General features: G+C 42.8%; 1 protein-coding gene across 8 annotated transcripts in view; it reads right to left on the bottom strand.

Annotated features, from left to right (window-relative positions):
* FAM13A (family with sequence similarity 13 member A) overlaps positions 1 to 27389 on the bottom strand; it is a 134703-nt gene that overhangs the window by 61743 nt on the left and 45571 nt on the right. For all 8 annotated transcript variants that reach the window (XM_014944040.1, XM_014944047.1, XM_014944030.1 and 5 more), the window contains one exon: positions 15009 to 15181. In XM_014944040.1, the coding sequence (XP_014799526.1) occupies positions 15009 to 15181 (173 nt within the window). The remainder of the gene's footprint in view (positions 1 to 15008; positions 15182 to 27389) is intronic.

A 27389-nucleotide genomic window follows, 5' to 3' on the forward strand; every position in this document is an offset into this window, starting at 1 on the left:
ATGGTGACTCCACCACCTCCCTGGGCAGCCTGTTCCAATGCCCCATCACTCTTTCGGTGAAAAATTCCTTCCTAATGTTCAATCTAAACCTACCCTGTTGGAGCTTGAAGCCATTCCCTCTCGTTCTGTCACTAATTACCTGTGAGAAGAGACCAGCACCAACCTCTCTACAGTGTCCTTTCAGGTAGTTGTAGAGAGTGATGAGGTCTCCCCTCAGCCTCCTCTTCCTCATACTAAACAGTCCCAGCTCCCTCAGCCGCTCCTCATACGATTTGTTTTCCAGCCCCCTCACCAGCTTTGTTGCCCTCCTCTGCACTCACTCCAGCACCTCGATATCTCTCTTGTATTGAGATGCCCAAAACTGGACACAATACTCGTGTCCAAGTTCGTCCTGGACCTGCAAGAAATGCCACAAACTGCGGGCTAATTACCACAGGGTACCTTTTAACAATAACAAAAAAACCCCCACACCAAACCACGACGTGTTTTGTAGCCCTTCTAGTAACCATAAGCAGTGTCACCAACCCCTTCCTAAATGTCACCCAGGGCACAACGTAGCAACTCACAGCCTCCCTCCCCACGGCCACGGCAGGTGGGATGCCCACGGGCAGGGCAGCTAGCCCACCCGAAGTTCAACCACAGCATCACTCCCCCTCTGGAAGCTCCACCGGAGCTCCACCACTGCATTCACATGCCTTCACCACGCGCAGATGTCTACGGGGGGCTGCCACAACTGGGCCTCAGAACTTACCATCCCTTTGGGTTGCAAAGAGATGCTACTGGGGTTCGGAGGGTTTGGACCAACCAATTTGGAAACACACAGCCAAGAGCAGGGCATGAGAACCCTTGCCTTAACATTTGAAACGAAGAGATAAATGTTGTAGATGCCAAACTTATTTTTGCTGATGGTCCCATGGACCAGGCTGAAGCACTCCTGCTTCTACATCCGTGGGTGCTGAACAAACATTGCTCCGGAACAGCGAATCCCACCAAATAAAATGGTGTAAGTTCGGGGCTGGGGAGAATGGTAAAAGAACCTCGTACAATGGGTGTGCCACTTCCCAGGACACAGCAGCCTTGGAAAATGTCCACAATCTGTCAGAAGGTCTTGCACTGAAATGTTTGATAGCTGCTAAAGGAGCATACCCAAAGTTTTGGATTTTTTTTTTTTTTAAATTTGCACCTCCTCTGCCTAGAACATGTAAGGAATCCCCTTCAACTTCCCCAGACATTGGACAGAAACACTTGTGCTGCTCCTCTACCTGTGAATGATATTACCACACCACACACTTTACACTACAGAGAAGGGGACAATCTCAAACTGATAAAGGAGCATAAGAGAATGGATCCTTTCAACATTTTAGGTGGTAAAAGCCTTATGACTAATTCTGGTACAGCCAGACATGCCAATCTTCAAAAATTCAAGTCAGTACTGAAAGCACCACCACCTTCAGCCCCAGCAAGGCCTGGCACTGGTTTGGGAAAACGCTGCAGCAAGAGCTTAGAACCTGCACCCTTAATACTTCCATACAGATGTAGGTCATGGGAATTAGACGTGAGCCCCATCAGCTTTCTGGAGAAGCAGCAGACGCTCACAGGTTAGCAGGAGGATATCAGATATTCCACAGGGATGCCTAACGGACCCTGACCTTTCTCAGGGGCCTTTTCTACCTTAAAAACAAGAGCAGCGGGCGGCTGCAGCCTCAGAGAGCGGCGGCACGGAGCGGAGATGCAGAGGTGGATGGAGAAGTGGCTCCGCTTCGGTACGCTGAACTGTTTAACATTTGCTCCTGTCAGCAGGCTGGGTGGAAGGAGCACATTAGTAATGCTGCTGCCCATTGCCTCAGCACAAGCCTGTTGTGCTGCGCCACAGTCACGCCAGGCACAGCACAGGGCCCCTCTTCAGGAAAGTCAGCAATGCTGATGAAGCACTCTGCCGTCACGGATCTGGGTTGCTCTTATCTGTGGCAATTAAATGAATATCCTGACGACTTCCTGTTAAATTAAAATGTGCCATACGTGCTCTTAAGCAACTAAAACCATGAGAAAAAGATTCTACTCCGATACATAAAACTGCTGCAGTATAAAACAAAAGCACCTTGTACTGTTTCACAATTTGACACTAAATCAAATTGCCTCTTCCTGGCCAGTCTTTTTTTATATACACACAATTATTCATAGTTTATTACACTTCTATAAACTGAGTGTTACCATCAGGATGCCAAAAAAAATATTAATTTTCCACATTTAACTAAGGACCCATCTACACCGGGAAGGAGTCAGGGTTCTCCAGAGCAGCTTGCTGAATAAACACAAGTGGAATAACTCAAATAGCTGCTGTAGTCTGAATTTATACCCTAGCTATTTTGTTGTAACTTCCATGGGACTTGCTCGTATAAATGAGCTTAAAAGTACTAAGATCCTCAACAAAGAATTCACTAACAAAAAGAGATGCTGTAGTAACCAGAAATATTAATTCATGAGTTGGCATCAGTGAAGAACATTAGTTCATGGCGTCATGCTAAAATCAACCAGATGCCTTGAGAGAACATTAAAGTTGCCCACAACTCCCTGGGCCATCAGAACCTTCAGATCCACCTTCTGGTTTTGTTCTCTTCTTTTGGAGTCTCCTCAATGAGATACCAGTTTTCTCCTCTTCTTCCTCATCTGCCTCCTTAACATTGCCAAAAATATCATGACTAAGAAGAGGTACCCTAGCTCACGTTTCCCTGCATGCCCACTGGCATGCAACTTCAACACCCATTGAAAGAAAGGAGATCATGGATGGTGGGCTTTTGCTAGCACTGCTGGTTTCCCAAGGTTTTTAATTATTCCTGGAGCAGCTGCAGATATTGCAACAAAAGATTTTAACATGGAGAAATGTCAGAGAGCAAAATTTTAAAAAGTACTTTGGGGCACAGTGGCCAGCCATGAGTAAGAGCAGTAGTATCTGCTACTCAAACAGTGGGAAATCACCGCGTGGTGCATGTCACCTTACTTCAGATTGCATCATCTCAGTGGGCTCTTTCAATATCTCACTCTGCTAAATAAGCACACGACTCCTTAATTCTTCACCTCTCCTGTTCACGGCTACAGACCCCAAGCAATGTATTTGTGGCACAAAGTAGGCAGACAAAAACTGCCAGAAAACTGCAGTCTTATCCCCAAACAATTCCACTTGCTTCTCACAGATGTTTACGTTAATACTTGACAGAGGCAGGAACTCCTACCCTCTCCCTGCCCTTTTACACCCTTTTTAACTTGCATAATTCAAGCTGGGTTAACACATATAAAACCTGGGATTATACAACATTTTGGTTTGGATTTGTTTGTACTTGTTGAATTCGCTCTCCCACGTTAAACATGAAAACAAAACCTCTTCTGCAAGTTTCATACAACTCTTGCATGCCTGTTGCTCAGAAAGGCCAAACTCATCTGTTGGTAGCAACAACACACCGCAGCAGCTATTTATGGTGCCACCAAACATACATACCAGAGCATGGGGAAAACCACCCTCCCTCAGGACAGGCACAACACCCTCTCCACTTATTCCTGTATGCTCCTTAGTGTGCCGTCACTACTTCAACAAAATAGACAGCAAATAACAATAAAAGATTGTTATATAATTAAAAAATTAAAATACCGACACATATTTCCACACTTCAGCACCCACGCCAAGCCAACACCTGGGTTCAAAATATTTGATTTACAAATTTTTTGCTGAGATTCAAACCAGAAAAAAAGACATTGGCTGGAACCAGCTATGAATAATCAGTTTTCTCCACCACCATTGACATTTAAAGAATGAATACACGTTTGGAAGGGAAGTCTCCTGTCAATCATCATTACAGAAGTGCTTTCTCCTCTTTCTTTCCTTTACCTACTTAGCTGCACACACAGTAATTTTCTCAGTGTATAAAGCAACAAGAGAAGAAGATCTGTGAACAGCACCAGAGGATATGAGAGGTAAGTGATGTAGATAATGGATATTATGAGGATGTGTCTGCCTCCTGGAAAGCAGTTATCCCTTGCCTCACTGCACTGTCATACACAAATCAGACGATATTTAAAAAAAAAAAAAAAAGAAAAAAAGAAAAAAAAAAGATCTTGCCTGGTCTGGTAAAATCTGAAGGCTTTTAAGATGCTGGGGTTCTGCTCAATACCATCAATGTATTCCCACAGTGTTTACTAAATTACGCAATAATTTCCCCCTGGCAGAAACATGAAATACAAAGCAAAGCAATCATCAGACTGAAAAGTAGAGAAAGTAGTTTTCAAAATACCACCAATACAAAATTTTAAAAGCCATTATTTATGTATGCATTCATGTATTGATACATGCATTTTTCTCTTTAGAGTGTTTATGCATATAAACATCTGCAATTACGAATGAGAAATACCCTGGAAAAGCTCCCCCCGGGCTAGAAGATTTGTGTGCACACATGAAACAAGCAAGTCGCATGTAAATAGAAACCATATTTGGAAACTGTAGCTCTTCATGTCCAAACAAAGCAGACAGATGATTAAATAGGCCCTGTCCAAAAGAGCACAAACAGGAAGAAAGAGCAACTAATATGTCAAAAACATAATTTAGTGAAAGGGGAATCCTCAGAAAGAGGGTAAGTACTAACTTTCCAAGGCTAGTACTCAGCCCTCTATCGCCTAATGGTTTTATCAATGATCTGAAAGGAAAGATAGAATAATACCAGTTGTTCTTTTTGTATGTTGTGTGCAAGCCAGCATTAGAAGTTTCTGTACAGCCACAGACCAGTCAAATCTGGGAATTATATGCTAGGTGATGGGTCTTACTGGGGGATACAACATCACGCCAGATAAGCATTTCTATACAAGTTTTGAGGGACTGTCCGGCTCAGAGGCATCAACATGGATATTGCATGGAAAAGGTGGTTTTTGTCTATATTTCCTACTGGAGTGGTTGCTACAGAAGACTCAGTTCGGGAATTCCTACTCTCAAGCCAGTTGTGAAAAACTGAAGGGTGCTCACAGGCAGCCCAGGAAGGGAACGCAAGAACTAAACCCCATACATTTAGTGCTTTGCAAGGAAAACAGCCTGTGCATGCAGGAAACATTAATATTTGATCTAGTACTCAAGAGCTGAACAAGATCCAATGGCTGGGAGTCAAAGACAGACAAATTATGACTAGAAATGAGACATTTTTAAATGGAGAGGATAATTAACTGCTGACACAATTCATCAAAGATGATTGTGAATTTTTAAAGTTCCTACAACTTACAGTTGCCTCTGTTTAGAAACACCAAGCCTTAGATAAACTGCCCAGATGCAATTTGCAGAATTCTCTTACTCATTTCTTAACTAACCCTCCTCTTGTTCAAAAGAGAAGCAGGTTGCTCGCAGTTGACTCAATTTTACCCCTTTTATTTTTTACACTGGCATAGAAATACAAGTTTTGTTGTTTATCTGCAGGGAATATACTGGTTTTTTTGTGCTGTAGATCTTCTGTTCCTTCCTGCAACTTGGAGGCCAATTTACCTTTTAACCAAAGCTAGTTAAAATCTATTAAGAAGGAAACGGATTCCAGAATTCTTCCTTAAACTTGCTGGGACAGGAGAAAAGTAAACACCAAGCTGAAAGCTTCTCAAGAGTTCCTGATCTCAGCCAACAGACGAGCATGTAAGTGCATTTCCCATGGAGGGGGACACCCCAAGCCCCCAGGAGACCTGGATTAGCTGCCGTGGCAGCTCTTCATTAAGCAGCAGCGTCCTTTGCAAGCACTGCCTCGCCCGCTTGTCAGCCACTTTGATTTGTTCTGAAGGACTCTCGCCCCATGGGATAGCCCAGAAATTATGTCTTGGCCTCCCTCCTGGAGAAGGGGGAGGACTGGGAGTAGGTTCCTAAAGGGTTTTCTGGGAAAGCATCGAGTAATGAATGGTTGTGCCAGCTAATCTGCTGTGGGAAACAGGGTAAAGCATGCTGTGCAACAGGTCACTAGGTTCTTCATTTTCACCACTTAGTTCAAGTGCCAGAGCATGGGAGAGCGAGCAAACAAGCAGGACTCTGGTCGCGTACAAATTATTTTCAAAGCAGGCTTTTCCCAAAGCCTATAGAATATATATTCTATAATATTAGATTATAAGGATATTCCTAAACATTAGCATTTAATGACATTTGTCCCACTCCTCTAAACTGTTGTTTTTATAAAACAGCCTGCACAAAGACCCTTTAAAAATTCAGCTGCTTCAGACCAATGAGAATGTTTGCCATAGAAAACACTGTAGAAAAAGCATTTGTTTGTCAGCAAAAAGATTCCAAAATTTTTTAATTGAGCCCTTGGTACTCCCTGCGTTATTTGTATTCCCCACCAAAAATGTCACTGATTTCACACTTCCCCACCTTGCAAAAACATCCTTCCAATCCTCTACAAAATTACTGTTGTTTGAACTCTGTGCCTCTGCACCCACCATATTTCCTGCTTTCCAAAGCCCTTTCAAGTGAAATGCCTGTAGTTCACCCTTAGCCTTACAAAAATAACAACTAGATCAGAAGGCAAAGCGGAGGAGCAGGCCACACCATTCACGTTTGGTGCACGCCGCTTTTTACTCCACTGCAAGATAAACTGCCGTCCGTCCGTGTTGGCAAGGGAGGAAGTCTGGCAGAGTCTGCCCTCCAGAAAAACCCTCTAGAAATAGCTCCTCTTTTTCAGTTCATGACGTGACGGAAAGGAGTCCTCCCTTTGCACAAGTGCTGCAGGGGCTGGGCTGGCTCCCGGGAGAGGCGGTGGGAAAAGATGACTTGGCGGGAGAGCCTGACTCCAGCTGGGAGGCACCAAGAGAACAGCCAGCCGGGTGAGACTCACTCCCTCTCTCTGCCTAGGGCTGCAAGATGCATCTGCCCATGGAAGCAAGAGAGATCCTGGCTAAAAGACAGCTCTGACCACATCTATTAAAACCTGACTGTATTTGACCAGACCACAGCCCCCGCAGGCCAGTTCCAGGGCTTCTTCGCATACATCAAGAAACGTGAATTATTGTTTATGCACAGCCAGATACAACGATGCTGGGCTCAATCAGTGCAGCTCACTGCTGTGCCCCTCATTTGCAACATCAGGTCTGAGTTTAACCACTCCATGTGTGTCCAGGCTGCGCAAACACGCTCCTATCCTGCTGCAGGCCAGGCTCAGCAATGTTAGGAGTGGCACAAGTGGATACTGAAGAGAAGCAAACGTTCAGCATCAGCCTGCACTTAGTTATTCAAGAACATTGAGAACAAGAGAAAGGTCCATAAGCTTGTAACTTCCCAACCCATCTTCACAGCCCTGAGTGAAGCTAACGAGAGTTTAGCTTCGAAACGAGTTAGCTTAGAAAAAAAAGCTAACGAGCAAAAGCTAACAAGAGTTTGGAGGCAAACTAATTTTCTGTGATGCTTAATAGTCCTGTCAGAATGGTGGTCACTTGATTTTTTTTTTTGCAATTTGACACTTTCTGGAGCTTTGGGGGGTTGTTTTTGAAGGAAACATCTATAAATTTTATAAAACATGGTGCTCCCAGAGCACGATCATTTTATGGTGGTTAGGTTGTCCATAACGCAGGACAATAAAAATATTTTATTAGATATTTATCCCTCCCTACATGACTCAAACTTTCTGAATGTGGAGAGCTTGGAGACTGTGAAAGTGCCCAAGAAATTGGTAGTGGAATCTCTTGTTTTCAGGAGTCCTGTCAAAGCCTTAATGACCAAAAGTCATTACCATCCAAGTGGCCTTTAGTAATTTCTTTGCAATTACCCAGTGGTCTCTCTTTGCAGTCATCCCCAGAGCAAATACACTTCTTGCAGCAGGTGCAGAATGAAAAGGAAAGCTTTGGTTCAGAAAACAGAACTATCTTCATACTTCCTAACTGCAACCCTCTCAGGCCAGGAGGAAGGCGCTGAGCCAATATGAAAAAGTGCTATTTGTAGATAAGCCATCAGCTTGGGATCTCATTCCTTGCAACAGATAAAATGAGAGGAAATCTCTCATGGCCACTGACCATGGAAGAGGAGGATTTTACAACAGTGAAACAGCTCAAACAGATGCAAGCAAAGTGACAAGAACACTGAGTGACAGCCCCGGCCTGCCACCCCCAGCTTTTTCTTATTAGACAGACAGCTGACCACTTTGATTAAAAATATACATGTGTGTCATGGGAAGTCACAGCTGAACTCCATCAGCCTACACTGCAACGTGCCGAACACAACGTCCAAATGCACAGTTCCTTCAGCTGAACCGGGAAGTTCAGCAGCAAACAAGCCTGGCTGAGAACCCGGTGACCTCTGCCCGCTGATCTTCCTGCAGACTGCCTGCAGGACAGTGGGCCACGTCCCCCCTGGGAAGCCACACAGGAAGGGGAACCTCACAGCTTCAGGTGGTAGAAAACTGCTTGCTCTGCAAAGCTACCGGAAACAGGGCATGCTAGGCTCAACCTCCTCAGCTGAACAATGCACCAGGCACTTGAGGAGACAGGCTAAGGAAGCTACGGGAGAGAGGAACTGCTCACTTATTGCAGGAAAAACAAGTCAAGTCACAGTGCCGAGGCTTTGCCTCTTCCCTACTTGCTAGTAAGGCAGGTTAGTGAGGGGTGTCTTGGTTTTTGTAAACACAAATATTAAAAGCAAAAAGGTTTCTAAGGCTGGTTTAAATTCCTTATTATACACTGTGCGTTCTCCCATAAGTGGTCACCGATGCTTTTGTTCTAAAATTACCTCAAAATTGTCACAGGTGTTTGCACCTTATTTCCTACAGCAAAGACTACTGTCTGACCCAGTTGGTAGCAGGAAGGCACCAGTCTGATGAGATGAAGGGACTTTCTCCTCACAGCAAAAGCAGATTAAAAAAAAAAAATTAACAAGATGACAATATAAAGAAACCTTCTAGCTGAGCGGGCAATGCTTAAGATACAGAAAAGGAGTCATATTTTTTCAGCTTTGTTACGCAATTTCTGTGAACTTACTGTAGTCCCTTTCTGGTTTCTAAGGCTGCTGGATGCTGTCCCAGGAAACAGGAAAAGCTAATATACTTGGCTCATGGACTGAAAGAAGAACATGTCCATGTGCATGTTATGGCATTGAAGTGCTGCTTTTACATCTAACAGTCATCAGATCCTTGTTTCATTTATGGTTTTTGTTGCTTCCAAGATGAACCTCTACTTCTGTGGCACAGGTCACGGCATCAGATTCAAAATGCTCTCCATCTTACAACCCATAATTTGTCACCAGGTAAATGTTGCACAGAGAGGCAAAGATAAGATGGTTAGAGGTAAATACGAAGGTTAGGATAATGTAAAGGACAAAGCCTAATCTAAAGGAGTGACCCCTTCAGGGTGGAAGAGACAGGGCAAATGTTTGGAAAAGTAAACTGAAATCCACCCAGGTGACTTGCATGGAAAAAAATCTACTTAATTGCATGTTACTGTGACTGTCATTACGTGTTGGCTATAGCCAGGGGAGAAGAACCCAGAAAGAGCTGGGACCGCACCCTGACTCACCATTCACAGTCACCTACCTTGGAGAGACACATAAATCACATGTCTTTGTGGCTGTGTTTTCAGAAAACTGAATGCTTAACAACTCATTATGTAAGGCAGTTCCTAGTGCCAGCACCTCACAATGCAAGAAAGAAGGGAATTGATTGCATAGGAGGGTGGAGACAAATGTACTCTCAAAGTTAAATGAGTCAGCTTGGAAAAACTAACTCAACACAACCTAAAGACAGACAAACAGCAACAATACCCTACGTAAAAAAACCCTCTCCTCCCAGCGCTGAGAGCAGGGCCCACCAGAGGCTGCTGCTGAAGGATGCATAAGGTAACCGCCCTCACCACTTCCCCAGCGACCTCACACCAGACCTTTGCTCCTTTCCTGAGCAGTTTTCTGGAAGAATCCAGGGCTGTCGGAGGGCAGCTGTGCCTGCTGCCTGGCTGCAATCCCTTATGTAAACCTGGCAGCAGGGCTCCTGAGCGATAAGGCAAATTATTACTTTGGATAGGGACTGAATGTACTGCCATGACAGACTTCAAAAACAAAAAAAACCCCAAACCTAAACAAAAATAGTCAGCTAAGCAAACAACACCAGCCCCCCTGCTTGATTTGTTCTGGCAACAACAGGCACCCAAGTTCTTATCACATGACAGAGGATAATGGTAAGTTTTGGCTTGCCTTGGTTTTAAACCGCAGCTGCTAAAAGGAAAGCCAACAAATAGAGAAAGTGTTTATAGTAAGCACAATCTTCTCAGTGTACAAATACATGTGTTTTCATAACTCAACAACTAACAGCGAGAACGTGCAGTGTCATTAAGAAGAGGGTGCAGCAGGGTACATTAAGCCATCCCTTATTTTAGGGAGGCTACTACAGCATGTGATCCCTTTATTTGCAGGACATAGGCCAGATATAAGGATCTTTGTGAACAAAAGGTTGATATAAACAAACCTTCTCTTTGAGAACACGCACATGTTCGAAAAGCCAGCACGGGGTATCTGTGCTGGCAAATCTCATTGCAGCTGTGACTGTTGCCACAAACAGGAATTTATGATCTTTGGCACAGAAAGGAACGGCTAGAAAGTACTGGGGAAGGCAGCTTACTTACTGAACGACTGCCATCGTTCCTCTAAGCTTTGGCTCTCAGGAACTGCACAATGTTTTTCACAAAGTTTGGGTGCCATGCAGACGCCCGTTCCCCAGCACCTGACCACTACTAGCAAGGAAGGGTACCTGGTTGCACTCCTTTGATGGGTATTTTCACCTAGGGAACACACACAGAGCCTTACAGCACCTCAAACAGCAGGGTGCCCTCCCACTGAGGGATCCTCCTTCCAAACAGTACCAGGGCTGCAAAGAAATGCAGCTCCAAAAAGTGCTAGAAGTGTCCTATGGAGCAAAGCCTATTTCAGCACCCTTTGCTGGGCAGAAGATCCAGGACAGTGACTACAAAAGTCTGCAGAGAGTATTGCACCTCTCAGCCAGCATCAGGAAAGGCACTTCTGCTCACCATCAACAATCTGCTGCTTCACATTTTGGCCACGGGAAGCCAAAAGGCTACCCCTTGTCTTTTCCTGTATATGACAGCACAAAAGGCTAAGAGCATCGCCTGTAAGAGGCTCTCCCATCTTTATGTCCACTTAATTTATGTCCACTTAATATATCCTATCCCTGAAGTAAAATCCATTTGAATCTGTTATTTGAAGCACTTAAGTTCTAGCTTCTCTAGGGACATCCAAAATCACTCCAGTTCCTACTGCAGTTGCATACAGCTCTTTTGAATCAAATTTTTCCCTCTAGACAGTAGAAGGAAACAACACCTAAACAGGAGTTCTGAGCTTCACAGAGCTGCAAGCCCACCCTAGTCCCCTCTCACTGAGGGTCTGGTAAGGCTCCAGGGAGCCTTGTTCCCTCCTGTCTATACCCAAGTCCCAAAGCTGCTGCCTCCTACAGCTCCCAAGGTCTGTGGTGTGGGTCTGGTGGCTCTTAACCAGGTAAAGACAAAAAGTATGTGGTTCCCAGGGTTGAGAAGTTTGGCTGCCCTGCTCTGAAGCTCTGCACAGGAGCTCTTAAAATAAAAAAATGAGATAGGCCTCACAGAAATATGTAACTGGCTGCATATTGCTTGCAGACTTTCATCCTTCTTTCAGAGAACCAGCCTCTTCTCCCCTGCCCCTTCCTTTCCTTCTCCACTGTTTTGGGATTTACTCGAAGACGGCGTTACAGGTATGTTTTTCTGCTACTGCATAATTAGCAGTTTGCCCTTGGCACGCAGCTATAATAATGAGGCAATTTTCAAGAGAACACATACACTATGAGCTAGAGGGGATTATGGGTAGATATAGTTAATTTTAGTCAGAAAAAAAGAAGATACCAACCTTACAAATACCATTTTCTTAAAATAACAGTTAAGAACATAAGATGATACAGATTTCATGCTCTGCAACGTGTTTTGACTGCAACTGATATTTCACATATTTCAAATGACAGCAGCACCTACAAAAAAATTCCTGCAATGAATAGAATATCATACCTGTAAGGAGGCATAACGTGTCTTTCAGTATTTTAAAAAACTGGTTAGCCATTCTAGAAGACATAGTCAATATTGTAGCTGCTACTTAATATGTGGATCTTCATTTTGAAGCCAACTGCACGAAGACACATATTGAGAGGTATTCTAAATAGTATCAAAAATTACTAGTCAACCAGAAGCCTATAATTTTCTCCCTGAAGACCTCTGCTTTAGTGTCAAATGAAACTGATTGAAAATGTATAAAGATTACAGTCTTTTCTGGGGAGGGGGAGCTTACAGGCTTGGTGTGTGTGGTTACTTCTTCACTCTTACACTTGGAACCTGCTAAGGGTGGAGTTCTGCATCTACTGTTCTGTGTAGCACTTCATCCGCCTCTAATCCACCCATATCACGGAATCTGAGCGTGGAAAGGGAAGAAACCACAAGCCTTTTCATGAAACAGCAAATGGTTATCTTTCCCAAGAACAACCTTTATTCTTTTCTAACAAAGATCACGTGATTGCCGAGCAGATACAGTCATTTCACTAAAATGTATCTGATAATTATATATAATTAATGATAACATTTATTTAAGAATGCTAGTACCTGTGACACAAACCCCCCCAACAAGAACAGCAGTGTGTTTGCAAAGCACTTTATAGTCTAGGTCAGATGCCAGAGTCCTCCTGCTGAAAACAGTGAAAAATTCTAATGTAGCTTTGCACTGAGATAATACCAGGTAATACCTCGTTGTGAGCTTAGATTACACAGGAGTGACACAAGGCTGCCAAAGGCATATTTAAAACCAGTCCTGATATATCAGAGCACTATATTAATGCCAGGTAACCTGACAGCTGTCCCCCAGGTGTGTTAGGTCTGCTAGAGACCTCTCTCCCCTCTTCCTTTTAGGGGTGGGCCCAGGGCCTCCTCCCCATCCCTTCCTGCCCAACAACCTGCCATCCTGGAGCTGGGTGGAAAACAGCAAGCACTACCCACTCCTCCTTTCAGCAGCACCAGTAGATCACTGATAGAAAAGTACTGGAAGCTACCAGCAGTGCAGACACTCAGCCCAATTAGGTAATATGTACAGAAGTGTGATGCAGGACAGAAAACTAGGGCATTCCTGAACAAAATGGGATTATGAGAAAATTCATTTCTACAGTTTATTAATTTCCCAGATAAAATTAGAGATGCAGACATCTTTCATCTCAAGGCCTGAGCATGGAGATTAGGCTTCTGTCTAATTACAAACATATCTCATTTGGTGCTTAATGTCCTGTGCCAGTATTGGCCCAGCTGCCCCATACTTCAACAGTACTCTTCTAAGGAATGACACACTGATGTGAAAGTATGAATTCCTACAGCAAATAATTATGACTTCGGGGGAACGTTCTCCTAAAAGAGTCGTAATATTTTGGGGGCACCTCATGAAGTACTCCAGTCACACATAGCTTCCCAGATATGCGACTCAGCAGTACTTTGTTTGGACTCTTGAGCACTTTATTTCCCTTTACACCTTGTGACATGTAATGAAGTAGAGGCAGGAGCACACTGTGCCAGGCTCCAGCATACCAATGCAAGAGGCTCTAACTTCTGACCCTGCCCCACCTTGCTTGGCCCTGTCGAGCTGGTAGAACTGTATTGCCTTCTCAAGTTTTGCCAGCTGACCTGCTTCAGTAATTGTTTCCTAACTCATCTCAGTCAAATGGAGAGCTGGATTAATGAAGACGTGTAAACAAAACTTCTGGCTGCAGGAGTGTTGGGGGAAGGCTCGGGGACAGTAAACCACACAGCTGACACAGCTCTAAGTTAAAGAACATGTGTGCCCGTAAGGGCTAGAAACCGCATGTGACATCTATGCTTCACCACCATCATTACGATCCAAACTCTGGTATTAGTGCATAATTTCCTAACTTGTCCCACCATTATTATGAATCAAAATCTGGTGTTAGTGCATGATTTGCTAACTCATCTCCTAAGCTGAGTGCTGTTTGTCTGTCTGCCCTAGTGCTGAGAATAGCACCCGTCTCCTGCTTACCCAGTGAAGTCACTCAGTTACGTGTCTGGCAGCGCTGCCTCTGCTTTGTGTTCCGGGTTGGTATGCAGAGACGCTGCAGGGTCACGTTTCACCACATGTAAATAGCACTATTTCCCACATTAGGCCAACCCCATATTTCAGCAGCACACAGCAATTTCCCACAGTAACCTGAGTCCTTCATGTGCTGCACTGGACACGAGAAGAAAGGGAACGACAGACTCAATTCAATATTCTGAGAACAGCAAAAAGATACTGGTTCAGTCTGATGTTCAGGGAAGGACTTCACAAGAAACCTAATTGCCCATTACCTGTTCACCTCATTGACAAAGTGCCAGCAATCAAAACTCCAGACACTCTTTTTAGATACTCTTATAGATGCTCTAGACATCTTCTAGATAAATAGATGCTTTAGACTCTTATAGATAAATTCATATAGATGTTTTTAGAGATACTCTACAGATACTCTTTTATTCTCTGTCTTGTCTGAACAACACTGGTACTATCATCATTCCTGCCAGAAAGATAAACCCCCTCAAAAGCCCCTTCCTTTTTGAATTAAGAACGGGAATAAAGTCAGCCATCTGCTAAGACTTAAACTGGGCAGATTAAGTACACTTAATTACTCAGAGGAGACACCTTACATTTCGGTTGCATCTTGTGCTCAGTGTAATTTCTAGTGCCTGATCTTGGATCAGCCCTGTCCATTCTGTGCTCCTTCATTGAACAGGCCACCTATGCTTGAAAATTTATATTGGGGAAGCAAATTAAAGCACACAGCTGGCTTTGTAAGGAACCTTTTGGAATGTGTGGCTTCAACACGGACACGCATATTAATTTGCCTTGCACCCTAGTGTACTGACTTTGTAAAGCATCAGTGGAAAAAAAACTGTTCAAAATGCTCAGAGTTGGAGGTGCAGGTATGGAACAAACAAAGAAACAAACACAAAGACAAAAAAGAAGCACTAACCTGGAGAAAAATGCATCACTGTTAATGAAGGAGATCTCATCTGTTAAATCCATCTCTTTCCAACATGAACCACCATCTGTTAATCGGAGGCTGAGCTGAGGTATTCCATCAGACAGGCCTGGTTGTGGCACTAGGCACGTTTGGCTGGATCCTTCCATTGTGGACTTTGTCATCTACAGAAGCAAAGAGAGAGAAAAATGAAATGTGAAACAAAGAAAGGGCAGTGCAGTCTTTTCAGATAATCTGTAACAGAAAGACATTCTGTACCAGTGTACAAACAGCAAAGAATATGACAAGGTGCAAAATAATAATATAAAATACATATAAATCAAACATTTGGCTTGATAAAGACTATTTAAAGAAAAATAAAGGTGTGTCGATTTAAAGAACAGGGGCAAGAGTGAAATGAAAAAAAGGAAGGTAAGTAAAATAAACAGTTATTTTCTGGGTCACAGAAAACAGACTAAAAAACTTCCCATTGAATTTGCTTCTTGACACAACTGGAGAAAAAGATGGTAAAAGCAACACTCCTCCCATCCTTTTTAATGACAATTGATGTCAACAGGTGCCCTGGAAAGAAATTTCTTAGGCTGTGAATGTTCTGGATTGGTGTTCTTTGCCGAGGCAGCCACGACCAGAGCTGGAAGCTAGGCTCCCTAAATCAAAGAAAAAGTTTCCAAGCATCACCAGGCCCATCGACAGGGTGGCCAGGGCTCTTGCCTCTTTCTCTGACCCTTCAGCAGAAGCACACAGACCATAACAAGAGACAGCGCTGCGTCAGAGGGGTGTCCAGCACCAGTGGCAGATTAAGGATGCTTAGGGGAGAAGGAGAGCAAGTTCAGAGTCTGCCTCCCATGCACTGCCCCAGCTTTTGGCAGACTGTGGTTTAGGGCTTTTTTTTTTTTTGACTTGGAGGTTGCACCTGGTTCGCTGTGTTTAACAGTAAACATTGAACCTAACCTTTGTGATTACCTTCAGTTTTCTCTTGTGTGTCTATCTTCAGCCTTTGCAAGGGCCTATGGCTGGGAGTTTCACAACTATGCTACGCATTGATTAAAATTGGGGAAAAAAAAGTACGTCTATTTTAGATAAGGTGACAGATAATCTTTCCCTTATTTTTGAATTATGAGAATTGGCAAATAATTTTTCCTTACCCACCTTCCCTATACCATTCTTGACTTTATACTGCTCCAGTAGTAGTCTCTAATCAGACATGGTTTATATAGTCTCTCGTTTTATAGAAGCCATTCTGATATATTTGATCCTTTTTGCTGCTTTTCTCTACACCTCTTCACCTTCTACTAGGTCCTTTTTGAAATGTAGCCAAAACTGCAAGCCGCATTATATATGTAGGTAGATTAACTGGTGGTTTCTTACCAAAATGCAACTTTCTATTTGTTTTCATGATTGCTTACTGAGCTGACAGCTTTGTGAGGCTTCTGCGGCATCAAGATCTCTTTTGTGAAAACAATAGCTAATTTGGAGCTCATCAGTATACACATTTATATAATCTGTGGGGGTTTGTGGACAGTAGTTAGCATATAGTGACAGAAATTCAGCTTATCATTTTTTTCACCCAATACAGAATAAATTAGGAGCCTTCTGTAAGCCCTTGTAGCCAGCTTTTAGTTTTTCCTACCTTGAATAATTTCCTATTATCAGCATATTCAGTTTCTTTCTAGGTCATTATTGAAGAGATAGAACCCCACAGATTCCAACAAAGATCCTTGAGGGATTTCACATGCAACCTCTCTCCACTGATAAACCGACCATATTTTTTTATTGCTTTCTAATTATTAATCCATAAAAACTCTTTCCTTCTAACAACAAGACATCTTTGCTTCTTTAAAAACCTTTGATAAGCCTATCAAAACCTTCTGAAAATTCAAATGCATTACATCAGCTATTGCTACCCACATACTCTTTTGTTCCTCTATGACGATTTTTTCTCTAAAGTAGTAATGCTGGTGTCTCATGCCGACTTTAATTATCATTTTATTAATTCTGCTGCCTGCTATAGTTTCTACAAATCTGCTGGACAGTAAGTCAGGTTTTCTGGATTGCTCCCAAACCCTTTTCATACCTGGCTTATCCTAAGATTTTTTGTAAAATTCTTGGTTTTACCTCTCTTTTGCAATGTTTTGTTTTGCTCACAGTTGTTTTCTTATGCTTTGTTGGCATTGAAAAGTTTCGTGAGACAGAAAGCTGCTTCTTACTGAGCTCTGAAGAGAATAAACTGAAAAATAATACATATATCAGAGGCAATGGGAAACCAGAGAGATGTGTTGAGAGAGCTTCCCGGCTTCAGCCTCTGGACCGCACGCTCTCAGCGAGATCCTGCCTGCGCTGATGTCAATGAGCATTTTTCCTGGAGTCAAGATCTCACCTTTGAACCACCACTGGCTCCCAGCACTACTCCGTTAGCCCATCACCTGCAGCGATCACTAACAGCCGACACCACAGGAAGTGGGCACACAGCATGTGGACACCAGGCCGTGGCTCTTGGCTGCTACAAGACGGCAGGGGTGCTGTGATTTAAAAGGGGAAGGCCATGTCTGTGGGGAGGAGGGGAGGCAGAGAGCTACACATCAGCAGCATTACAGGAGGGAAGCACAACAGGAGGCAGCAGACCCTGGGATCTGGAGGCACCAACTCACTGAATTCTGCTGGACTGGCTGTTAAATCCTTTCTTCCCCACTGCAAACCTGCAGCCACCTATTTAGCTCAGCTGGAAGTGACTGTTGTCTGTGGTGCCTCAGGCATATCTCTCACTGGGGCCTTCTCATGCTACTTCACCACCACCTGCTAGAGCTGACGCCATGCACACCAGAAAAGCTCTCCACCTGAGTAACAAGAAACAGTGACTACACATATACACAAACCTCCAAACTAAACCAGTTCAAACACTGTCCTATTAGTACTTTACAGAAGCGCATGTGGGTGTAAGCAAAATGGGCAACTTCTATGACGTACCACATATGACAGCAGCCATCCACACCTGGAAAGCAGCACAAACACAGCCTTCCCACTCCACTACACCCTGATTTTAAGAACGTAATTAACAAAGCCAAATAATTTTGCTACCAGGTACTGCATGTATAGAATCTGGCTTACCCAACAAGAAGTGCTAGGAAATGGATAACATCTGCTGAACAGCGTGGATCAGATTCCCTCTGCACAAATTGTTCATAAATTTCACACTGATTTACAGAAACTCATTCTACTGAGGAATTCCATAAAAAAACCTTTATGTACTACTCTAGTGCTTTAAAAAGAAAAAATAGTTTTGGTTAGTCTTCAATTCTTCTCATTTTCTGGCAGTTAAAGATCAGTTGGGTTCAGGCACTTCCAACAAAAGGCATGCCAGTCTCAAACAAGTTCTACAGGAAATTCTCTTTGAAAAATCAGATTCAAATTTAGGATTACCACTGCAGTTTTAGGGCACTTCAAAATCACTAAGAAGTGGAAGGAACCAGTGTTCTCCATCCTCTGCTCAAGATGATCTATAAGCTAGCATTTTGACAGCTTTAGAATACAATGTCATAGCATTGTAGTTATTTCTTTAGCAATATAGCATATGAGTAATGGTAACATATCTGAATTAAACCCACATATGTTTTCTTTCTGTGCAAAACTGCTTTCAGTTGCATCAGTGTAAAAATGCATGTAGAAAAAGGTGTCCCTTAAACTCATATGTATTAAAAGTTTAAATACACTTTGCCATTTAAGTAATGTTTTTAATCCCTATTAACAATAGGAAGGACCAATGTCCACCATCGCATTTGACAGTTTTTAGTGACACTGTGAAAAAGTATCTTAACAGCACAACTATCTTAACTGCACAACTATCTTAACAGCAGCCATTCACTGGAGTGCCACTGAGATGAAGACATGCCCATGGGCAGACAAAGACTTCTGTAATTTGATTTCCTCCCAAAGCAGATTAAAGAACTAGTGACAGAGGCACCTTAAATACTTTTTGGGTGGTGGAGCTCTCAAGAGAAAGATTTTTATCAGACTTCTTTTGTTCATGCACATGCATACGTTCCGTGCAATGAAGTTTGAGATAGGATAAGGACAATACCTTGCAAAACAGCAACGCTATAAGTTATCAAAACAATCCTGGTAGACAAGTCTATTTAGTTGTTAAATGATAGAAAAGAGGGGGGAAAAAAAGCCGAAACCTAATACTTTATAGAGGATTTTCTCCAGTCCACCCCTTTTTGTGCATTTTGTACCTAATGTGCAACCTTACTCTCTGGGGGACATGGAGGATGGCTAGTGAAACCCCTGGGAGGGCTATTACAAAGGCACACCAAGGATCGCTAAGAAGTTCAAGCATTAGTTTTAAAGGAAACAAAACTAACAAAACAAAGCCCCTACGGAAACTTGTTGCATGTTGTAACACATTTCTACAGGCTGTAGCTTGTTACATTCTGTTCCAAGTATTGTAGGAGGTTGGTAGTTACCTGTGCAGCACACCTTTGTTTGCGTTTGGCCTCTGGAGCGGGCAACCCACCAAACGACAGAGTCAAGTGAGATTTGTAAAGGTTGTGAGTGGAAGAATCCCCCTATTCTCCAGGTAAGAACCCCCCTTAACTACAAGGAAATTTTTTTTCAGCTTATCATGTGCTTAGAAATATTAACAAACAGAAAAGAAACCCATTGCCTATTTATTAAAATACCATCTTGTACAGCAGCTGGTTTGCTTCTTGCAAGAAGACTTTTGGAAATAGTACCGTGCTTTGTGTTTTAGCTCACAGCTTGCTTTTTTTCCCCTTCATATATAACATCGTACAAGCAAATATTAACCTGACTTATCTGTTTGATCACTTGGAGGGAAGTAACTAGCCTTAATGATCTGGTTAATGGGGCAGAGTGTACCATCAGCAAGTTTGTGAATGACACAAAACTGCGAGGAGTGAGTGACATGCCAGAGGGTCATGCTGTCACCCAGAGGGACCTTGACAGGCTGGAGAAACAGGCTGACAAGAACTTCATGCAGGTCAACAAGGGGAAATAAAAACTGCTGCACCTGCGGAGAAACAACCAGTATGTGCTGGGGGCCACCCAGCTGGAAAGCAGAGAAGGACTTATGAGTCCTGGTGAACAAGTTGACCATGAGCCAACAATGTGCCCTTGCCCCAAAGAACGCCAATAGTGTCCTATGCTGCAGTAGGAAAAGTGTTGCCAGCAGGTTGAGGGATGTGACCCTTCTGCTCTACTCAGCACTGGTGAGACCTGGGACCAGTTCTGGGCTCCCCAGTGTACAAGAAAGGTATGGACATATTGGAGGGAGGTCAAAGAAGGGCCATGAAGACAATGAAGGGACTGGAACATCTCTCCTCTTGGGAAAGGCTGAGAAAGCTGGGACTTTTCAGCCTGGAAGAAAGAACGCTCAAGAGGGATCTTATCAAAGCGTACAAATACCTGAAGGGAGGGTACAAAGAGCACAGAGCCAGGCTCTTTTCAGTGATGCCCAGTGGCAGGACAGGAGGAAATGGGCACAAACTGAAACACAGGAGGTTCCCTCTGGACATCAGGAAACACTTTTTCACTGTAAGGGTGACTGAGTACTGGCACAAGCTGCCCAGGGAGGTTGTGGAATCTCCGTCTAGGGAGATACTCAAAACCTGTCTGTCCTGTGCAACTGGCTCTAGGTGATCCTGCTTGAGCAAAGGGGTTGGACAAGATGACCCTCAGAGGTCCCTTCAACCTCAATCCCTCTGTGATTTTGTAATTTCCCCTTTGACATTCTCATGTACCCAGCGAATGAACTGCACATATGAACTGCTGCATGCTGAGATACCTAATGTGGTGTGGGACGTGTCAAAGGAGCATTTTGTCCCAGGCGAAAACTAGTCGATATGGTCTGCCCAAGAGAAATCTATAAATCCCTGTCAATACAGAAAAAGCTTCACTTTGTAAGACAACACCTATAAATCCAAAGACAACCCCAAAGAATAGGGATGTTTTGGTTGAAGAGCAAATGATTTGATATGTGTCCCATGAAAGTTTATCATCTGGCGAAGCTTGTTCTCAAACTGCACTTGACAAAGATCAGATTCAGCCTAAACAGGGGGCTGTTACACTGTAGTTACAGGCTGTGACTGCTGAAAGCATAGGCTCTGCCAAAGTCTGCTACTCTGTAATTTAAAGTACAATTTAATTCTCAGCCAAATACAAGTAAAATAGTATCAGATGCTACTGAGGATCAAAGGGACATCCCAATAAATCATAATCAAAACACCAAAGACAGGACACTACGAGGAATTATTACACCATATATCCTGCATTTGGCTTTCAAGTTTTTCTATCTCAGAAAGTTCAGATGCAAGAAACTGTGTTTACAGCTTTAGCAGAGACTAGGCAGTTTTATGGCCAGTATAAACATATGTCACGATGGCTGCGGAAGAAAGTGCTGGAAAACCTTTCCCTTAGAGGCACAGGATGACCAGTCAAGGTGGCATCATTCCACACATACCACTGCCATGATTCTTCATAACTGACTGGGTGCGTCATAGGGATGTTCCATCTCCCTGTGAGGTGTCAGAAGTTCCTGGGTTCAAAGATCAGACAAATATGCCATATATTATTAAGATCTGACGTGGTATGATGACTTTTGTCTTTTTATTCTTGAAGAACAGGGACTGCTCCACACCAATATGAGTCTGGAGAACGCTGCACGTATGCATCAACATGGAGTAGAGATACAGATCTTTAGCACAGGTCATCCTGCTTTTCTGAGTAACTCACTCATCTTGTCAAGGAGGAAAAAGAAAAACTTTCAATATCCCAAGCTATGCATGAACACATAAATAATTAGAGCAATTTATACCAATATATACCAACATACCAAGTAATTATGCAGTCTAAATGCAGAACTTTTGGATGAAGCTAGCTGTGAATTTATATTTATATGTTGTAATTGAAAGGATGATAAAGATATTTCCAAAAGGTTATCATCAAAAAATCAGAAGGTATATAAAACATATACAGCACATTCTTTAATACTTCATGAACATAGTACTCTTCCAGACAAGAGAGAAACCTCACTCAAAAACTTCCTTAAAAAACAACTGGTTTGGTGGTTGTCCACCAAAACAAATAGGTCCATATTACCCTTTCAAGGGCTTCATATATTATCAGCCTAGGGCTCTTTCAGTTTATGATTTATGTATATCAGTACAAATATTCTACAGAATAAAAAAAGGCATGTTTCTTTGAAAAAAACTAGGCATGGCTGAGTGATGCAGGGAAATTTAGAATGTTGTGTTTGTTTTCTCACTCTAGTCTCAATTTGGTTACTACAACACAGCTAGCTATCAACACAAACCTTACCTGTCAATCTATCCATTCATCAGCATTACCTCTGCTTCATGAATGACTGAGAAAGGGAGACCATTAGCCAGATGTACCTCTTGCCTGATTGCTAACCTACCTAATTCAATCACTTCTGTTCAGTCAAACAACCAGGGAATGTGCCACCTACTGAAGTTACCCAGGCTTGGTATTTGGCCACCACAATACCTCTTCAAACAAATATATTACATTCACTCCATTTAAAACACCAACTGTTTCAATGGGATTTCTAATCACACATACATAGAGCTGTAAGCTCTCTACCAGGGTTACTTAACAGTAACGACAATGACAGTGAATTATATCAGGCCTTGCTTGGAGATGCAGAGTTCTGTTGGAGGGTTTAGGTTGTCCTAAGCTGTCCCAGGTGGAAATTCCTGCTGCGACTGCAAAGCTCTTCAAGTCATTCAGTGAATAGACCAAAGATGCTGCACTTGCATTGTTCTCCAAAGCTTCATACTGCAGCCAGCTCTCATAAAAGACCAGATTCACCACTATTTTATTGTGGTCAGGGACTTCTGGGATGAATCTGGATGAGATGAACCTCCTGCAGCTGTGAGGACCATATACCTGTCAGGCCCAAGGGGCTTTCAAAAGAAGGGATAATTCTGAAGTGAGATTTTTCAGTGATGTTTCCCTCTTATCTTATTCTCTCACTTTCTATTCCTGTGCTCCAACGGAGGGCCTGATTCATTATGTTACTGGCCATGGCACAGAATTTCTTTGTGGGAGAAAGCAAGTGCCAAAGTTGTCGCTTGAACGCTATGTGTACTACACTAGTAGGGACAAAGATGTCAGAGAGGCTGTGGAACAACATCATTTAAATATACCTGAACTATGCTAGCATTTTTTTCTGTAATAGTAGAGCTTAAGACAAAGGGAGAGTTATGGATATCATCTATCTGGACTTTTGTAAGGCCTTTGACACAGTCCTCCACAACATCCTTTAATCTAAATTGAAGAGAGATCAATTTGATGGACGGACTGTTTGGTAGATTAGAAATGGGCTGAATGGTTGCATCTGGAGGGTAGTGGTCAGTGGCTCAATATCTGGATGGAGAACAATGACAAGTGGTGTCCCTTAGGTGTCCGGATTTGGACCAGCACTGTTTAATATCTTCATCAATGAGACAGTGGGATCGAGTGCATCCTCAGCAAGCTTGCAGAGGACACCAAGCTGAGTGGTGCAGTTGACATGCCCGCATCAAAAGAAGTGTGACCAGCAGGTCAAGGGAGGTGATTCTGCCCACTTCACCTACCACCTACAATATTGATTTTAAAACCACATAGTTATGTTACAGCTGACAAGTTCTGCTCAAAGTAAAAATGCCTCATCATCCTAAATGACTGACACTAGGAGAAAAAGATCACCAGGTCTATAATTCTTGCCAGTTTTAGCAGAGCGTCAGCAAGATCACACAAACAGTAACACACAGTTGCAAAATTCAGTTACCACCTCTCTTCCTTACTCAGAACCAAGCCCCAAATCCTTCCTTGATTAACTGCCACACTGAAATCATAAAGTCACGATGAATGCAGTCATCCTTACAATCTGTGCAGCTGCCACTGCCAAATTTGGATTTCTCTTACTCTACTTGTATTTTTAGGCATTAGATCACTAAAACACCTCCTCTGTACTCCGCCCTACTCAGATATCAAAGTTATAAATTTGATGCAATCCTAAAGCGTGTGAAGCTTTAAAGTTAAATGAAGTTCTGACGCTTCATGCAAATTCCCATGTCTTAATGAGGACAAGACCCTTTGGAGTCACAGAGCCAAGTATTATCCTCCTTTAAGCCACACCACCACAAGTCTCCGTATTTGACAGAAGCCACTGCAAACAGCACAACTGCTTAAATGTTTAAAAGTAAACACACTTAAAAACTTTGTTAACACTGCATAATTCCAGAGGTAGGGAGCTAGCAAATGCTCTCAGAAAGCCTATGAAACTGAAACACAGGTATGCAGATACCACACTTCTAGCTCCAGAGTAAGTTCACTGCTAAAAACAGTGAAGCTGTAAACTTTCTCAGAGTTAAAGTAATGTCTCTTATTATAGACTGGTCAAAGCCCACAGACTGCAAATGGTATAGGAATTACTTGTGTCAGACTTCGGACTGTTATCTTGTTTGTAACTGCTGTTCCAAAGTTTGTCCTCAGTGAAATTTGAAATTAATGCTGTAACAGCAAGTTAATTACTAATAGTGTTGCAGATATCCAAATCATAATAAACTCAGTGTCTCTAACTGTACTAGATCCACAGACCAAATCTAAATGAAGAGCTGTAGACGTTTATTTTACTTATTAAAGCTAATAGACAGGATTCTGAATATAGACTGAGATTCATCGAGATGCTAAATTTTTCCCCAGTTACTTTTCTAACTAAAGCAAATTCCTTAGAACTTTAGAAACACTGCCTATAGAAAAGTCTGAAGAAAAAGAAATCTACAATATGGCTGATTCTGGTCTGAGGCCACATGAAACCACTCTAGGAGACAGCACCTGTGGTTTATCAAAGCTGTTTAAATTCTGTTTCAGCAGATGTATTTGAGCTTGCAACTAACTAGTTTTTGTACCAGCAAGATGAAAAGGGGATGCAGAGAAGAATCAACTATCCTCATCTTTAAACAAGTCTACAGAAATGGGACATCCCAGAATCCACATACTTTGGCTAAGTAATTCAAATCCCTGCACTAAATTTAAGGCACCAATGACCATAACTGTAGTGGTACCTACCCTGTGCACCACATACTGTTACCCCAGTCTCTAGCTGCATTAACTGGAAAATGTTTGGTTAAATTTTCTTCCCAGACTCGCTTATGAAACACTAAGTCAAACCAGCCTACTACTCAGTGAATCCCCTGATATAGAAAGGCACAGGAAAGGAGAACCCTATGCATATGTTCACTGTATCTTCATTTCTCAGTGTTCACCCATGCTACATGTGTTTCCATGCTTACTTATTTAGGCAGTCACTATCTCGGTTTGAACAGCCTGTGTATGACTAAGAAGGCTAGACTTAATGACAAGCAAAAGACTTCAATACTGACCCCATTTTTTGCCCATTAGGTCTGTTCCTTAATACATCTCATCTAACTTATTGAATCATTTTGCCACCAGTGAAAAAGGCCTTTTACTGTAAATCAGTTGATGCATGATATGTTGGAAAAATAAATCCAATATAAAATACTCTGATAGCAAAGTGGCCATTTATTATGATCTGGGACAACACTCACATTATTGATATTTAAGGAAAACAAAATTTGCCTGTTTTCTCTGTGCAACTGGCAATTTCAAATATCAAAGCTGTTAATTAAGTGCTTTACCAAAAATAACTGACACTCCTATGCTCGAGTAAGGTCTGGATGAACAGTGAAAAAGTAACGTTGGCAGATTCAGTGAGCAAATTCCAAATTATCCCTGAAGGCTAAACATAAAAATTGTACACTCCAGAAAGATGCAATTTGAACCCCAAAGTTACCCTGTCCTAAAAACATTCAAACTCAAGAAATCAACCCAGTAGTAAGATTATCTTCAGACCTGGGATTCTCCATGGGATTCTCCACAACAGGATGCTGTTGAAGAGAACCAGCAACGCCTTAAGGCCCTTTATCTGCAGGAGGCCAGGCGTGTTTGCCTAAGGGACTCCCTTCAGCCTCCTACCCTGAGCAGCTCTACAGGCAGCTTCGTCAAAATGCTGCAAGCGTGCAGCAGGCATGGGAAGGAGGCCAAAAAAGCAACAAGACGTATGGGCTGCAAGCCAGAAGATACAACAAGCTCTCAGCGACTGCCCACTGCCGCGTGGCATCTGTTAGGAGAAAGAAGCCTAGCACGGGCAATGTTCTGAATCAGGGAGGAGAGAAATTTCTCCAAGTGGAGAGGAAAGAGTGGGATTGATGTAGACCTCCCAGCTCCCTGGGTCTGCAGGTACGGCAGAGAATAGCAGCCCGCAGCTGAGCACACAGCCAGTTCACTGCAAATGGAAATGAAATGTACAAGTCTCTGATTTGGCAACCGCACCCATCAATGAGGAATCTCAGCAAGAGGTATATGTTGAGGGCTCCCCGATGGACCAAACAACAACAACAACAAAAGCTCAAAAGCAAAACAAGCTTGAGTGCCTCTTCCCATCAATCAGGGTGATACACTGCCCAGTTTCAAAGTAATATACAGGAAAAATTACATAATAACAAAAATATCTCCTCCTTCTTGAGGTAATACCAAATTCCTTATCCGTATGTTTTCCAGGACAATATGAAATACCTGAAGGGTGCCTATAGAAGAGCTGAGGAGGGACTCTTTGCCAGGAGGTGTAATGATAGGACAAGGGGAAACGGTTTTAAATTGGAAGAAAAAAGATTCAGATTAGATCTCAGGAAGAAATTTTTTACTATGAGGGTGGTGAGACACTGGAACAGGTTGCCCAGGGAAGTTTTGGATGCCCCATCCCTGGAAGTGTTCAAGGCCAGGCTGGATGTGAAACTTTAGAAACACTGCCTATAGAAGAGTCTGAAGAAAAAGAAATCTGTACAATATGGCTGATTCTGGTCTGAGGCCACATGAAACCACTCTAGGAGACAGCACCTGTGGTTTATCAGAGCTGTTTAAGTTACGTTTCAACAGATGTATTTGAGCTTGCGACTAACTGTTTTTTGTACCAGCAAGATGAAAAGGGGATGCGAACTTTAGAAACACTGCCTATAGAAAAGTCTGAAGAAAAAGAAATCTACAATATGGCTGATTCTGGTCTGAGGCCACATGAAACCACTCTAGGAGACAGCACCTGTGGTTTATCAAAGCTGTTTAAATTCTGTTTCAGCAGATGTATTTGAGCTTGCAACACACAAATTCATTTTTGAACTCCAAGGACCTCAAACTCACCCTTTTCTTCTGTGTTCTTAACTCCCAGGCAATGCACTAACACATCAGCTGGCTGTGTTTTCTCTTCAACCCTGGGATTGAATCTGTGCACGTGTGAACATCACCATCAAGTACAAAGCAGGGACAAACCAGCCTCAT

This window comes from Calidris pugnax, unplaced genomic scaffold (genome assembly GCF_001431845.1).
Source record: "Calidris pugnax isolate Ruff unplaced genomic scaffold, ASM143184v1 scaffold15, whole genome shotgun sequence".
Taxonomy (NCBI): domain Eukaryota; kingdom Metazoa; phylum Chordata; class Aves; order Charadriiformes; family Scolopacidae; genus Calidris; species Calidris pugnax.